The 17,943-nt window shown below is 34.7% G+C and overlaps 1 protein-coding gene across 7 annotated transcripts in view; it reads left to right on the plus strand.

The window, feature by feature from the left end:
- The window catches only part of LOC150104513 (RNA-binding protein 25-like), a 496,362-nt gene that overhangs the window by 108,779 nt on the left and 369,640 nt on the right, over positions 1–17,943 (plus strand). For all 7 annotated transcript variants that reach the window (XM_090395192.1, XM_090395194.1, XM_090395191.1 and 4 more), the window contains one exon: positions 7,789–7,896. In XM_090395192.1, the coding sequence (XP_090251318.1) occupies positions 7,789–7,896 (108 nt within the window). The remainder of the gene's footprint in view (positions 1–7,788; positions 7,897–17,943) is intronic.

Genomic DNA, 17,943 nt, shown 5'->3' on the forward strand with positions numbered 1-17,943 from the left:
TCCAAGGCTTGATTCCTGTTCTCAAACTCTTTCATTTTCTTTTCAATAATATTTCTGTATTTTAGTCTACAGTTCACATCTGAGAGCTGCTCAACTTTTATTCGCTTTAAAACTTTCTTACATGTTATTCTTTTCAATATGAAATTCAATTTTATCCTGCTCAAGACTAAATAGTGATCACTTCCAATTTCAAATCCTCTGTACACTCTGGTGTCCTGCACCAGGGAGAAAACATCACTATCAACAATAACATAGTCAATGAGACTTTTCTTATTCCTAGCCTCTTCTCTCCATGTGAATTTGTGCACATTTTTATGTTGGAACATGGTGTTAGTAATAACCAGTCCATGTCCTGAGCAGAAATCCAACAGATATTTGCCATTATTATTAGCTTTGCTCTTTTCTCCAAATTTTCCCAAAATATTTTTGTATGTCTCACAATCATTTCCTACTCTACTATTTAGATCCCCAACAAGGACCAACTTTTCCTTTTTCATTGTGTCAGTTGCTTTTTCTAAAGCCTCAAAAAATTCCTCCACTTCTTCTACCTTAGTAGAACCTTCTGTGGGACCATAGGCACAAATAAGTCTCATTGTCCAGTTCCCCATTCTCATATTTGCCCACATTACTCTACTTGAGACTGACTGCCATTCAAGAAGATTAGCCTCGTATTTTGTGTTGAATACTATGGCTACTCCTTCTTTTCCTTGATTGTCATTGCCTGAATATAACATTTTGTATTTATTGCTCAGAAAGATCTCACCAGTTTTGGTCTTTTTTGTTTCAGTCACCCCTATTATGTCGATCTGGTACTTATCTAATTCCTCAGCTAGCTCCATTTCTTTGCCATTCAGGCTTCTTACATTGATAGTACCGATCTTTAACTCTGGTGATGTTGAGTTGGGGTTTGTTTTCAGATTTGTTCCAGTAGCTGACTTTTCGCTGTTCGCCCTGGTTCCCTGGCGAAAACAACGGGGGCCTTGTTTAACCGGGCGACGCCCCAGCCGGCATGAAATTTTGTCATGTTGTACCATCATTTTTTTTTTTCTCCTATTAATCTGTAATCCACATACTCGCAAATCTATCCGCATAATTTAAATCCCATAATTCCAATTATGGGATTTAAATAATGAGGATAGATTTATAGAATTATGAACAGCAGTCATAATTCCAATTATGGAGCCTCCGTAGCTAAGTCGGTATAGACAAAGCCCCTTTGGTCGGAAAGACCTGGGTTTGATTTCCGTACATGACGTGAGAAACCTTTATCTGGTCTCTTTCAATAAAGGTGAGTTAACCAGTTTCATACGGAGGTGGAGGGACTTTTCATCCCTCAAAACAGTCAAAACCAGTCCCGTGAACATACACAGCTGCAGTCATAAATACTTACGGCAACAAGGAAGGCAAACGGGAAGCCATCTTGCATCATCTCCCTAGTAATCAGCTGCAACCCTCTCAAAGAGAGGAAGCCACAGGATTAGGAATCCCAATTATAATCTTTGTAACTATTCTTTGTACCTTTTCCACAGCTTCTTTATATCCTTTTGGACCCAGGAAACCAAATCTGCACACAAGTCAGGTGTGGTATTATCAAGGGGTTATAAAAAGGCAAGATTAATTCCTGATCCTTACATGTAAAGGTTCGCTTCAACACTGCAATTAATCACTGAGTTGTATTTGCAACTTTTACTATGTGACCTTTGAATTTCAAATTCCTATCCACCATTATGCCAAGATCCCTAGCCCAATCAGTTTCTTGTATATAACCCTGCTAATATAAATATGCTGCTGGAAATCTCATCACGCCAAAGTGCATAACTTTATGCTTGCTAAATTGGCAGCCATTTTTGTTTGCCCAAATTTCCAGCCTATTCAAATCATTCTGTAAGCACTGAATATTAGCCTCCTTGACTGCCCATCAACGCATCATTAGCAAACAATGCATTTCTCATGTTAGATCGTTCCTAGTGTCAATGTATAAACTGAACAACAATGGCCCAAGGACTGAACCCTGAAGTACACTACCAGTCACCTTAAATCTGGCAGATTCACATCCACCATATACCACTTTTTGATATCTGTCTGCCATCCGTCCACTTATTCAAGTGGAGAGTTTATATTCCAATCCCATATTCTTCAGTTTACATAACTGGAGTAGTGAAAAAGAAACAAGAAGCAAGAGAATGGAAATTTGAAAACACAGACCAGATAATGTTGTTTTAAGAAGTTTTTGGAAAACTTAAGCCTGAATTTATTAACAAGATTCTGAACAAAAATCTTAGTAAAGTGAATCCTTTGATTAGAAAAGTTAATACTGTCAACAAGGGAAATATTCAACAGACTTTTTTCAATGTTTAAAAAGATGCTAAATGGAAAGTTTCTTCTGTCTTAACGACACTATTGCTATTGAATTATTTCTCAGAACAAGTGATGGAATTGGAGAAATCTGATACTGTCAAGTGGCATGAATAAGAGCTCTACTTTGATATGTTTTGTTTATAAAATGGTAAAAGAAACCGTTTCTCTGGTAAAGGATTTGTGCTTATAATTAAATTGCCTGAGATAAGAATATTTATACTCAGTGAAACAGCAAGGATGAATGGAACAATATGCTAAATAAGAAAATACTGCATAGTCTCATGGAAGTTAATAAATTTTATATTTTAAGAGGCTTGATAAAGAAGTAATTAGTGAACATTTATTTTTGTAGGAATTTGTTGTGAAAAACAAATTGCACTGATTAAGTATACATTGAACAAACCAATAACAAAATGAGTCGGCCAGTGAATAAATTTATCATCTAAAGATAAAGATCTCTGAAGTATAGACTGAATTTAGAAGTCTTTGGATTCAAATAGTTTTGTGGTTATTAATTTAATTATATTTACCATGTGTATAATTTTTAGGTCAAAGCTGTATAACTGAGAGGAGACCTCCACATAGCCTTTAAAGGAATGCGGAGAACCGACCAGGGCTTCTGACCTAATGTCCAATCCTCACCTTCTCATGGTGCACCCTGTTGGGTATCTACTTTGATACTGAACGAACGAGGATGGGCTGGCAATTTGGGATTTAGCCGACCAAATTGTATTCTTATTGGTTAAACCAAAATAAAAAAAAATGATGGCAGAATAGTTAAGTCTTGTAATTGAAATCCCCTCTGACTCTATAAACAAATCTAACACTCTTTGACCTCATTCCTTCTCTCACATGGTGCTTGAGGATGTTGTCTTGCAACAGCTCAATAAATTCATTTTTGTTCTCATGAGATTTTACTGCTACCCAATTAATCTTTGGATAATTAAAGTTACCCATTATAATTACTCTTTTTGTGATTCCTCTTTTTTATTTGGTGATGCATTTCTTCATCACTAACAACTGATCCACCAGGTCTGTAACAACACCCCACTATGTAATTGATCTTTTTTAGATTTCATCTCGCACCAGATGGCTTCAAACTCACTGCCACATAAAATACTGTTAGTAGTACTACAATCATACGTCTTAAAACTAACTGGATTCAAGAGTCGTCCAATGTTATTTGCAGAACATCCATTCCTCTCCTATCCTCTCTATTCTTCTTAAAAATACTGTACACTTTACACTCAACACCAGTTAATATGCCTGATTCTGATAGCCAGGTCTCACTAATGCCTACAATCTGAGGTCCCAACATATTAGCCAAGGCAACAAACTGTACTCCTTTGTTTCTGATACTCCTAGCATTTGTGTACAGACATAATAATCTCTGTGCATGTTCTTTTGTATACTTTTGTCTGCATGACACAGTTGGACAAGTTCCAAATATCTATTCTTCTGTAGTGCCGTTTTGCACATGTTTGATTGGGGTCTGAACCAGATGAACTCAAAATCGAAATCTTTCTCTCCTCGTAATCATTTCCACGAAAATGCCAATTCCTGTCATCAACATAGTTATATAATATTGTCACTCTTACAATCATGTTCTCACCATTCCTCTCATCATAATTTAGTTTCCCTGATTCTCTGTGTTAGGACTCATACTAGTTATTAATTTTCAAAATATCAGTTCGTGATACCAAATGCATTGAAGTGTAGGCCGTCCCTCTAATACAAATCCAATCTTCTCTCAAATTTATTCCACATACAAACATCCAAAAACTTGCACCATTCCTTTTACACAGCCTATGCATAGAATTGTTTGCCATCGTAGCCCTTCTTCTTAATTTATTTTTATCATATTGAGGTAATATACTTACTATTTTTACTTTCTCACTCTTCAATATTAGATAATGTATTACACATTTTCCCAGAGGAATGGACATTGGTTTCCAAAATATATCACAAATCCAAGCCAATATATTGGAAGTAAGATAAGTCCATAAAGCCAAAGCAATAGGGAAAATTTTTATCATGGAACTATTGTGGATTTCACCAAAATACTGATGTTAAGAAACTTCTGGAGAAACAAAAACATGTTTTTGTCTGTAGGAGACATATTTAAAACCCAGTGAAGGTCAATCTCAGTTACTCAGAATCCAGTGGTAAATAATTGCAACATAAAGAAGTGATCACCATGTAATTCAATATGAAATTGAAACTTCATATTGAAAACAAGAACATGTAAGAAAGTTTTAAAGTGAATAAAAGTTGAGCAGCTCTCAGATATGGACTGTAGACCTAAAATACACAAACATTATTCAAGAAAAAATGAAAGAGCTTTGAGAACAGGAACCAAACCTTTTCAGTGGCAAATCCTGAATAAAACATCGATTGATTCAGCCAGATAGGCATGTGGTAAGGTTATCTGCAAGGATAGAAAAATCAGAACTCCATGGTGGACACAGGAAGTTAAAGAGGTAATGAATGAAAAGAAGAAAGTATATTGAAAATTCCTGGTGAATAAGTCATTTTGTGCTCTTTACAGAGACAAATGTAAGAAAGCTAAACACTGTGCAAAACTTGCTAAACAAAACTCATGGGAAGACTATAGTAAGAACATGGAAAATAAATATCAAGAATGCAGCAAAATATTCTAAAGGTTGTTGAAAAAACTCAGAAATGGAGGAAAAAGTGGTGTAAAAGGAATTAGAGATGATAAAGATGACATGAAAACTGGAGAAAAAGATATCCTTGATGTATGGAGTAATTAATTCAAAAAATATTGTTAAATGAAACAGACTAGTGAGAGCACAGTGGTAAAAGACACTGAACAGGCATGCAATCAGGAATACATATCCATACTTGAAATTGAAATGCTGTCAAATCCTGATATATGAAAAGGCAGCTGGAGTAGATGATATTCGACCAAAATGCTCAAGTATGGAGTTGTAAAAGTCTTACAGTGGCTGCACTGCATAGTTTAGAATGCCTGGACAGTAGGATGATTTCCAGATGGAGTAGAGCTCCCATATACAAAAAAAAAAAAAAGGAAACTTGATGGGAGAATTACAGAGGCATTTTCCTACTGAGTGTTAATTGGTAAGATTTATGCAAGTATACTTACATAAATCTTATGCAACACGGTTAGAAGCATTTTGGAAGAGGAGGAGCTTGGTGAAGAACAAGCTGGATTCATGCCAAATAGAGGCTGTCAGGATCAGATTTTCACTTTATGACAATATTTATGTTTTGTAGATCTGGAAAAGGCATATGACAAGGTATAGGAGAGCCCCCTAGTAATATTATATATTTACTGGGGGGCTCTTCCCCCCTAATGCCTACGCCACCCAACACCCTGTGTTCCGAAATGGTAGGCGGTTCTCCTTGAATTCTGATGACTCAAATTTTTAAGACTCAACACTCAAGGTAGCCCCCTGCGTGTCGATTCTTCAAAAGGGGAATATGGCCCCCCCCCCTGCATCCTATGGCGCCCAACCACCCGTGTTCTGGACTGGTAGGCCGGTTCTCCTTGAATTCCGATGACTCGAATTTTGAAGACTCGACACTCAGGGTAGCCCCTGAGGTTCAAAACGTTTCAAATAACTTGACAAAAATGTTGCACAAAAACATTACAGCCTACATCCGTTTCAAGCCAACCTCACATCCGTTTCCAATTTCAGCTTATCATTTTATAGTATAGAGTAGATATATTTATATATAAATTTTAATATTAAATATTTATATTTTAAATATTATTTATATATATATATAAAATAATAAGTAATAATAAAAATAAAAATACTAAAATATAAGCCAATTGGAAAGAGAAGGCAGGGTAGACCTCAAAAAAGGATATTGGATGGATAATGAGACCGGAACAGACTAATATGGTCTATACCCATAATTAGTATTATGATGATAATAAAAATAAAATCATTGCCTGACCATCTTTTGTGGATTAGTATTTTTTCTTACCATTAGTAACATCAATGTGATACCAATAATGCAAATAAAAGTCTGATGTGTATGTGCGAAAAAAATTATGCAAACTCTTGGCATGAAGGTACTTCATGCCAAGAGTTTGCATGAAGTTTGCAATACATTACTTGCATTGAACATTGTGATTTGTCTTTCCCCCATTGTGATTTGTACTCCAAAGTGATACTTACCAGATAGGAAAGTTGTTCACTACCTTAGCTTTACTATCAGCCCACCTAATACTGTTTAGCGCACAGAATGGTGTACTTTGAGTTGCTTACCTTTCTATACTGAGGGTATTAGTTCTTAGCCTACTGTTGGATGTGGTGCTGTTTTTCCTGACATATTGCAGTGAGGCCATATTTACTGAGCTCTCTGCCATACAACTTCAGCACATGAAAGAAAACAGCTACCAGAAAAGTCTGATTTATATACAGATGGGCTGAGTTCTTTGCAAGCTGTCTGTTCTCATGTGTACAATCCACATCCAGTACTCTGTGATGTTCTACAGTTATTGCATTGAATGAAGGTTCTTACTTTTGATGTTTGCTAAATTTCCAGCCACATAATAAAGAGAAATAAGCCTGCTGATGAAGTTTGTACTTATACAGACTCCAGACAGTTGATAAAAAAGTTCAACTGATTATTGATAGTTATCCAACAGTTAGCACTGAAAAATAACTTGCATAAGATTTAGCCTTTAATTAATCCCTTGCAGTTTAATGTATGTAATAACAAAGGAGAAGTTTTTATTGTATGTACTCTGAAATACGAGTTGCTGAATATGCCCCTACTTCATTTATTTCTAGTGCTAGTAGCATTTGTTTCCTTGTAGCTGTTGCAGGGTATCATTGTATTATACATTGACAAAGTGCTCATTAATTAATTACATTCCACTGCATCTTCTGCATTAGTCAAGTTTTCTCCCCCCCCCCCCCTCTCATTTTTTTTTATGTGCTCACATAGATCCTACGTAAGAATCGGAGCTTAATTTTGCTTCATATTTGGAAACACCTAATCAGATCCTGCAGTATCTGAGATCTTATGGATGCTGCAGGATCTGATTAAGATCTGACTATTCCATCAGTCACAAGCAATTCATGGGAACAAAATAACCGGCAGTGATATAACATATGCAGTATACGAAATCATTCCATTATCAGTGTTTAATGTACTGCATTTATGTATATTAATTCTTCCTTTCACCTGTTTAAAGATGTCTCTTACCCTGAAAGTACTAGATATAAAAACATGAAACATGTTGGAAATCAGATTTGTATTAAATGATTCAGTAGTGGAGAGTGTATTTACAGTCCATCCCCCATGCCTTGCTTGGGTGGACAGCAGATACATTATCTACTGTGGGCTTGGATGTGAATATCTTTAGATGGTAGATAATTTCATATTGTCCATTGTTTACATTTTTTCCCCTTTTCCCCATAATTTTAGATGATGACTCCAGTAGCAATGTCTGTACCACCAGCTATACCACTTCCACCTCATCAGAAAATACCACTGAAGAAACTTACACCTAATCCACCTTTTAGGAAAATGGAGGTAAATTTTGCCTTTTCTTTTTTTCCCTCCCCCCTGTAATAACTTTCAATGTTAGTTTCTTCAAATAATATAAATATAAATTGAACTTGCCTAATAATACAAATTTATAATGTAAGTTGTCCGAATGTGTTTGATAACAGCAAAATCTTGATAACCGTTGATACAATTAATGCAGTTTCTTGCTTTCAATTTTTAAACAATGGGTATTAATATAGTGAGAATATCAATTTCAATTTTGATATCACCTGTGTCCAAAAGTTACCAATAGGATTACTGTAAGTTTTCATAGCAAATATGATTTGCTATGAAAATTTAGATGAGTGTGTCAAAGGGAATATTAAAGAATTCTTTTGCCATGCAGTAATTTAAAAAAGGAATGAAAATAACTTTAAATAGTTGCTTTTTTCACCTGCTTACAAAATAAATTAAACTTGGCAGGAAATTATGTTCTTGTTAATCCTTCTTTATCCAAGTTACAGCTGTCTCTGATGCAGAGTATTTAATTAAGGTGATACATTTTTTCAACTTTTTATTACATAATTCACTATGAATAGTTTATATCAACTTTGAATCATTAACCAGGTTTGACTCATAGATGACTAGATACATGTTTTTATGGCTGACAGCATTCATTTAATAAATAATTAATTAATTAATAATAAATGTTAATAAATTAAATTTATTAATTTAATTAATAAAATAAATTTTATTAATTAAATTTAATAAAATTTTATTAATTTTAATAATTTTATTTTAATAAAATTTTATTAATTTTAAAATTTTAGTTTTTTTTTAAATTTAGTTGGCTAAAAATTTTTTAGTCAACTGAAAAGGTTAGTTGACTAAAAAAAAGTTAGTTGAAAAATACTGGATTAACAGTTGACTCATTCATATCATTAAGCATCATCATGAACAGTAAATATTATGCAAACTCTGTATGTGATTTCTGGCATAGGAGAGTTTCTGTCCTTGGTTTCTGTTTAGTTGATGTATGAGCAAATATCCAAAAGACTTCTTGAACAATCTCATGAAAGTATTCTCTTCTAAGTAAGGAGTGAAGGAAGCTTGCCAAACTACTGTGTGATGTTCTGCTAGGATGTGTTGCTTCTTTCTTTCTTTGTGCTTTTTAGCATTGCTTACATTTTTTTTTTTTTTACGGATTTCAAAACTTCTCTCAGTTTGATCTCCATACACTTTTCTGCAAGTACAAAGAACTTGTATATCCCAGGTTGTTTGTAGATTAGAACATTATGTTTAGGGAAACATAAGAGACTTTGTAAGGTGTTAACTGATTTGAAGGCCATTCTGTAAGGTGTTAACTGATTTGAAGGCCATTCTGAAGTTGACTGACTGTAATAGTCCCCCCCCCCCCATATAAACCCTTGGCCAACCTCATATTGATTTTTAATTTATAGAAATAATTTATGGCTGTTGGAAACATTTGAGTTTTTTCTATGTGTTAAATATCTTACTGAAGATGCTGTCACATAAAAATAATGAGATTGGAGTAACATTCAGTTTTAATTAATAAAAAATCTATGTGTCAAACATGGTTAATCATTCAAAATTTTTTATTACTTTTATGTGGAAAATGTATGACATCATCATCATCATTAAATTCCTACCATGTACCCACAACTGGTGTACAGGATATGATAGTACTACATGAAAAAAATTACATCATTATTCATTTCCTATCTACAATTTTCCTCCAAATCAGTCTGTTACTTGTCAACACTCCAACATTATCGGATCTTATATTTCTATCATCTAAAGCACTTTGTGCCGTATCCACCTATATCTTGGTCTTCCCCTGGGTCGTTTTGCTGCCAACCTGGCAGAGAACACTTGTTTTGCTAATCTTTCCTCGCCCATTCTGTTTAAGTGACCATACCACCTGAGATTAGCTCTGCTAACGCATTCCTGGATGCTGACAATGTCAAGTTCTTTCCTAATATCCTCGTTTTTAATATGATACTGCCATTGATGCCATCTGTTCATGCCTATAATCTTTCTCAGGACTCTCATATCTGTGGTCTCTAGTCTTTGGTCAAGTGTTTTACTTCTGACCCAGCTCTCAGATCCATAAGTTAAAACAGGTTTGAACACTGTCTTGTATACAGCTAACTTAGTGTTTCGACTAATTTCTCTCTTATTCCATATGAATTTATTCAATTGACTTCCCACCATACCAGCTTTGCTGATTCTGTTGTATATTTCCATATTTAATTTACCATCTTCAGTAAAAATCATGCCTAAATAGCTGAAACGTTTTACTTGTTCCACAGGTTCTCCATTCACAACACAGTTGACATTTTCAATGATTCTGCCTATTTTCATTGTCTTTGTCTTTTTATTGCTGACCTTCATACCATATCTATTACAACAGCTATTCAATTTAGTCAGAGAATCTTGCAGACTTGTAGCGGTTTTATTTAGTAGTATAACATCATCCGCATAAAGCAAAGAGCTGACATTAACATCTCCAATTTTGATATCATGTTTAATACCACTTTCCTTCATAATGTGATCCATATAGATAATGAATAACAGAGGGGATAATGTACATCCTTGTCAAACACCAGATTTAACATTAAACCATCTTCCTGTACTTCCTTTAATTCTAACTGCTGACTTACAACTCAAATAAAGACTAAGTATTGCTTGATATAATGCCCCATTGACACCATATAACTGCAGCATATTGAATAGCTTCTCTCTTGGCACCTTGTCATATGCCTTTTCCAGATCGACAAAACTTAAATACAGATCTTTGTTATATTCCCATGCTTTCTCGACTATTTGTCGTAAAGTGAAGATCTGATCCTGACAGCCTCTATTTGGCCTGAATCCAGCTTGTTCTTCACCAAGCTTTTCTTCCACAATTCTTCTCAACCATTTCTCAAGTATACTTGCATAGATCTTGCCAGGAACACTCAGTAGGGAAATACCTCTAATTCTCACATTCAGTTTTATTTCCCTTTTTACATATGGGTACTATGAGAGCTCTACTCCAATCATCGAGAATTCGTCCCTCTGTCCAGGCTTTCTGAACTATGCATTGCAGCCACTGTGAGATTCTTATACCACCATACTTCAGCATTTCTGGTCGAATATCATCTACTCCTGCTGCCTTTCCACATTTCAAGCCTTTGATGGCTTTTTCTACTTCAAGTATGGGTATGTATTCCTGACTGCATGCCTGGTCAGTGTTTTTTTACCACTGCGCTATCATCACTGCTTGTTTCATCTGGCAGTTTTTCAAAGTAATTACTCCATACTTCAAGGATATCTTTTTCTCCCGTTTTCATGTCATCTTTATCATCTCTAATTCCTTTTATAACACTCTTTCCTCCATTCTTAAGCTTCTTCAACAACCTCCAGAATATTTTGCCACCTTCTTGATATTTATTTTCTATATTCTTGCCAAAGTCTTCCCATGACTTTTGTTTAGCTAGTTTTACACAGTGTTTAGCATTCTTGCATTTGTCTCTATATTCTCTAAGAGCACAAGCTGACTTATTTGACAAGAACTTTTGGTATGCTTTCTTCTTTTCCTTCACTGCCTCTTTAACTTCCTGTGTCCACCAGGGAGTTCTGATTTTTTTATCCTAACAGACAACCTCCCCACATGCCTCTCTGGCAGAATCAATGTTTTCTTCAGAGTTTGCCACTGAATCTCCAATGTTTGATTCCTGTTCTCAAACTCTTTCATTTTTTCTTCAATCATGTTTGTGAATTTTAGTCTACAGCTCACATCTGAGAGCTGCTCAACTTTTATTCGCTTTAAAACTTTCTTACATGTTATTCTTTTCAATATTAAATTCAATTTTATCCTGCTCAAGACTAAATAGTGATCACTTCCAATTTCAAATCCTCTGTACACTCTGGTGTCCTGCACCAGGGAGAAAACATCACTATCAACAATAACATAGTCAATGAGACTTTTCTTATTCCTAGCCTCTTCTCTCCATGTGAATTTGTGCACATTTTTATGTTGGAACATGGTGTTAGTAATAACCAGTCCATGTCCTGAGCAGAAATCCAACAGATATTTGCCATTATTATTAGCTTTGCTCATTTCTCCAAATTTTCCCAAAATATTTTTGTATGTCTGACAATCATTTCCTACTCTGCTATTTAGATCCCCCACAAGGACCAACTTTTCATTTTTCATTGTGTCATTGCTTTTTCTAAAGCCTCAAAAAATTGCTCCACTTCTACCTTAGTAGAACCTTCTGTGGGACCATAGGCACAAATAAGTCTCATTGTCCAGTTCCCCATTCTCATATTTGCCCACATTACTCTACTTGAGACTGACTGCCATTCAAAAAGATTAGCCTCGTATTTTGTGTTGAATACTATGGCTACTCCTTCTTTTCCTTGATTGTCATTGCCTGAATATAACATTTTGTATTTATTACTCAGAAAGATCTCACCAGTTTTGGTCTTTTTTGTTTCAGTCACCCCAATTATGTCGATCTGGTACTTATCTAATTCCTCAGCTAGCTCCATTTCTTTGCCATTCAGGCTTCTTACGTTGATAGTACCGATCTTTAACTCTGGTGATGTTGAGTTGGGGTTTATTTTCAGATTTGTTCCAGTAGCTGACTTTTCGCTGTTCGCCCTGGTTTCCTGGCAAAAACAACGGTGGCCTTGTTTAACCGGGGCGACGCCCCAGCTGGTATGAAATTTTGTCATGTTGTACCATCATTCTATATTTTGGTTTAGGCTAAATCCCAAATTGCCAGCCCATCCTCGTCCGTTCAGTATCCAAGTAGATACCCAACAGGGTGCACCACGAGAAGGTGAGGATTGGACATTAGGTCAGAAGCCCTGATCGGTTCTCCGCATTCCTTTAAAGGCTATGTGGAGGTCTCCTCTCAGTTATACAGCTTTGACCCTTAAGCACCCCTGACCCTTGACTTCTGCATTAATTCAATCTTGGTACCTTCTTGAGTCTCACTTCCACTGATGATCTTTTTAAAGGTCAAAACTATTCTGGGTAGTGACCTTCCCTTAATGCATAGCAATATACATATCTGAAAGAAGGTGTACTGCTTTGCATTAGGGGATACTAAGATGTCTCTCTATACAAGTAGCCTAGTTGTGAAGATCACACATAAGCTTTGTTCACTTACACTTGGTTAAAGGATTAAACAAAACTATAATTTCTTTTCAAGTTTTCTTTGTTGTATTCCTTGAAATATTATATTTTTTGTTATGCGATGTCATATTTTTATAATCCTAACTCATGCCATGAGCTTTTTTTTTAGTGAATTTTGGTATATTTTTACATTACCTGAAGGTATGAAATTTAATTTGATAATCCTAAAACAAATACTAATTTTTTTAATAATTATTAATGTTAATTAATATTTTCTTGACAAATATCTTTTTATTGTATGGGGTGTTTTGTCCTCTGGTGAAGCTTTATTCACACAGTGTAATTTGAATGTTGTGTTACTTGGGTAATAAGACCAAGGCAACTCGTGGTAGAAGTTTAGCAATATATTGCAGGTGCAAACTTGACATTTTGTCTGTTTGCTTACTTGGGAAAAATGGAGTAAAACCAGGTTTAAAATTGCTTGGTATCTTTAACATAACTATACCCAAGTTAAAAATACTTTTTACATCCCTTCTATGAGAATTGCCAAGAGGTGTCCTATTAAATTACTAATTATAATGAAGAGCCAAAGGCTTCAATTCGGTGACATGAACATATTTAAGTTAAGGGATTCGGCATGAAACTCTTTGAGTTTCTTATTTGGCTAAGAAACAATATGGGATAATATCCCTTAACTTAAATATGTTCATGTCGCTGAATTGAAGCCTTTGGCTCTTCATTATAATTAACAATAAAACATATTCAGAATATAAATTTATTATTCTACTTCTTAACAAAGAATTGAGTTAATGTAGTTTGGCAGGCATTTTGTTTCTTTTTTTCATACAGCTGACGGTATGGCCCTATTGCCTGTTCTACTCTTCTGCAAATTTTACCGCTTCTCTCTTCATCAGGGTCAGCCTCTAAGCATTGCTGCTTAAAACCTTCGATTGCACGAAAAATATTTTCAATTGTTTCGCTAAAATCTCTTTTAGCTGACTAAATTTTCTTCATATTCTTCGGGATCTTCTCACTGTGCATCTAAATTTAGCCGGTCGGAATCACTCAGTTCTTCAGAATGAGATTTAATTAACTCTTGGACGTTATCATCGAAGAGGAGAAAGGATGTACAAATTGGTCGCCAACACTCGAAATCATGTGCTTTATAGATAAAATTTCCCAGCTGTTATACAAGCAAAATAGTTACCACTGTACAATGAACATAAAAGAGAAGTTAATTTTCCGACGTGTAAGAATAATAAACAACTCATCCCAGAAGACGGATTGATTACCCTATTATCGGAATGGATTCTCCTTTTTTGTGAAATGTGCAGAAGTGTTGAAGGGTCTCGAATCTGTGGTCGTACTATAGCAGACAACATAAATTTTGGATGTAAAAATTCGGAACATAGTACAGTATACATAGTGTACATGGAAGTAGTGTAGTATGCCATTAAAAATAACTTTGTAAAATGTTTTAAATCAGTAACTAAATTATTTCATCCTAGTGAGTGATTTTTTAAAATAGTTAGCCAAAAAAAATGTATAGATCGAAAAGTTTTTAAATTGGTAACATTTATTTTTAATGTGAATATAGGCACACTAATCGAATTTTAGATGCACACTAATTGAATTTGGGTATAATTGGGGGGGGGGGGGAATTAATCGTATTATTGTATTATTACATTTTGTAACTTGTTGTGTAAGCATGGAAAGTTTTATGACAGCACAAACAATTTTTATATTTATTGAGTGATTAGCTCACTGTTTATTAATTTGAGTGTCTCATTCTGTGAACTTGATGAAGAATTTGCATCAGAATATTAACTTCAGTCTTTCGAAATCACAAATCTGACCAGCCAGTGAATATTGGAACAGTATGCATTGACTAAAACCTTTTGGTGGAGGAACAGTTTTGAAAAAGCTATATAAATATGAATACACAAGTAATGAGTAAAGATATAATAATATTAAACTGTTATCATACAGATACAGGTGTCCCTCGCTCTACACGATTAATTGGTTCTCTGAAATAATTGCGTAACATGAAATCGCGTAAAGTGAGTTGAATTTAGCATGGGTGAGATAGGGATAGAGGTTTTTTTCAGAAGGATAAAAAAAATGAAAACTTTATACAAAAGAAATTTTAATGAATGAATTATTTAAACTTATAAACAGAACACACAAATTTCATCGTTTCATCGAGATTGAACACTTGCTGAGACAAATAACCATATTCCTGAATTACACTTAGAAATTTTGCTGGAAAGTTCTCAGCAGCAACAATATCAGCTTACACAGCCTTGCCGGTCAGCTTGAGATTATGGAATCCATGTCAAACCTTCAAACCACCCAGCACTTGTGCCAAAAAATTGCACTTTAGGATCAGGATCTATAGCATTCAGATTATCAAACAAACTTTTCGCTTTAGCATGGATAATCAAGGTGGATAATGGAACAGCACATTGATTTTCATGCTCAATCCATTTGGCCAACATCCTTTCCAATTTCTCCATAATTGGTGCCCTTATCTGTGTTATCTTAGTTGTCGACATTCTCATCGCACTTTTACAACTTTCTTTTATTTTGTCTGCTTGATTTCTTATTGTTCTTAAAGTTGATTCTGAAATTTCTGTAGCTCTGACTATGTCGACTGTGCACTCATTACTTTCATACCTCTTTATAACTTCTAATTTTTCTTCCAGTGTTATAGCTTTTCTCTGTTTTTTAGTCTTAGAAGTACAGTCACACCCCGACTTACGCGAATCCGGAGATACGTGGTTTCTTATATGTACGTATTCCCGTCCCGCTTCATGCCTCACCACTAGTCGTATCTTTCTGGTGCCAGCCGCATTCACCAGTGTCGTACATGCTGTGAACAAGCACTAACGTGTTTCCAGCGGTCTCCATTCATATACGATTTTTATAGTCTACATACCTTGTGATTGTTTAATGTTATGTTCTTGATAAATATTTTATCGCATAAAAAATAATAATGTCGTCCAAAAGAAGCAAGTCCGATTCTTCTACAGCTAGCAAGAAAAGAAAAACTTGACTTTGGAAACAAAACTCAACATTATTAATGATTTTGAAGGCGGAATGAAAATTTGTGAGCTAGCAAAGAAGTTCTACAGGTTCTACAGGAATCCACAGTAAGAACAATCATAAAAGAAAGGTTTACAGATTTTGGAGGACATAGATTCTGATGAGGAACGAATTGTGGCTACAGGGCAAGGAATAAAAAAATCATTAGCTCGCTATGAAGAAATTTTACGTGACATGAAAAAGACATTATGCCATCAGCCGAATCTATTAGATTTTATGAAACCATCGATCAAAATAACTTTTTTATCTACGAAAAACTACAATTATGTTTGTTTCTTAAAAAAATGGTGTAAACCTTTGGTCCCTATTAACTAATATTTTGTATGTTTGTATATATAAATTACATGCAAAATTATACCCTTAGTTATGGCGATTTTGACTTACGCGCTTTTTGTTGGTCCCACCTACCGCGAAACTTCGGGGTATGACTGTGTTTTGATCATAATTACCTCTTTTTTCCATAATGTTTGCATTGCAGAAGACTCTAACAATGGAGCTTACTAGTTCTACACCTTCTGTGAGACTGACATGCAGCACGATGCTGCTTTATCAAACCAATGCACTCACAAAGTCACGTGACCATGCACAGGGTGATTGTGAAATTGCTACTGGTTGCAATTTTTTAAATTAACTTTTCAAAATCACGTTATAGTGAAAACACGTAAAGTGAGATTGCTTATAACGAGGGATACCTGTATTTTGGTTTGTGTATCCTTGTTGAGTTAGTATGATGGTAAATTCAAATAACATTTAAAACTTGTGAAACAACCTCATGGTAGCACACAAGATAACTATTGTTCACGTGCAGTTATGAATGTTGTATTTGAATTTTCCATCGTTATCTTATGTATTAGATTCCCATTAAGAGCGCCTTATATAAAAATGCTTAAATATTAGGCATGCCTAAAATTCCTTGACTCAGTAGAAGAGAGCACTTAGATGATACATCTATTATAAATTCAGTCTATTCTTTACATAGATGTTATTCAATTTTCACTGGGTGTTTTCCTCCACAGATATTTCTCTACTAACTGTTCATGAATGCTACTCCTCTTGCTTTAAATCTGCTTAATCCCACACAGCAGCTAACGAATATCCCTTCATAGTTTAGCTGAACTACCAGGACACGTTTTCTTCCATTTCCCGACGAGTTAAAAATGTTACAATGTATCTTCATTTTCCCTTATATTTCTACTCATTCATAGTATTAATTTAATGCATATTAAATGACCTGTTTATATGGAATTACTATTTAAAAGAAAAAAGCATAGTTTTTAAAGGAAGATGAAAAATTAATTATGGTAATAGAACATAAATAAATTTTATACGGTTGGATTCCATTTGAATAAATTTATATGTTACATGAGAGAATCTAGAACAACACTAAATTCATCAGTATACCAGTGTCTTCATACTGGTTTTTATCAGTGGCTCTGAGAGTGTGTCTGAAATGAAAATGTTCAAACAAAACTAATGTTTTTTAGAAACACCATGTTCTACTAGAAGGATTGCTCATTTCTTCAAAGCTTTGTTATACAAATTTAACCTAATTGAATTGTTTGAAATTTAATAAAGAACTAGCATTCCTTAATTTATTCCTCTCATTATGTATTTAATAATCTCCCACATTATAAATGTAGCTCCCTCTGTTCTCCTTCAAGTCTTGCATCACAAAGAATCAAGAGAATCTCAAACATAGCTTGGATACCAACAACTCGTGATGAATGATATTTTCTGCCTTTATTTATTTATTTATACCAATCCCACACAAATGTAGTATAAGTTAAACAAGAGGTTGTTTGACTTGCATGCATTTTCTCATACATAGTGGACTT

The sequence above is a fragment of the Typopeltis vanoorti genome, chromosome 7 (genome assembly GCF_054136105.1).
Source record: "Typopeltis vanoorti isolate ZY-2024b chromosome 7, IOZ_Tvanoo_1.0, whole genome shotgun sequence".
Taxonomy (NCBI): Eukaryota; Metazoa; Arthropoda; class Arachnida; order Uropygi; family Thelyphonidae; genus Typopeltis; species Typopeltis vanoorti.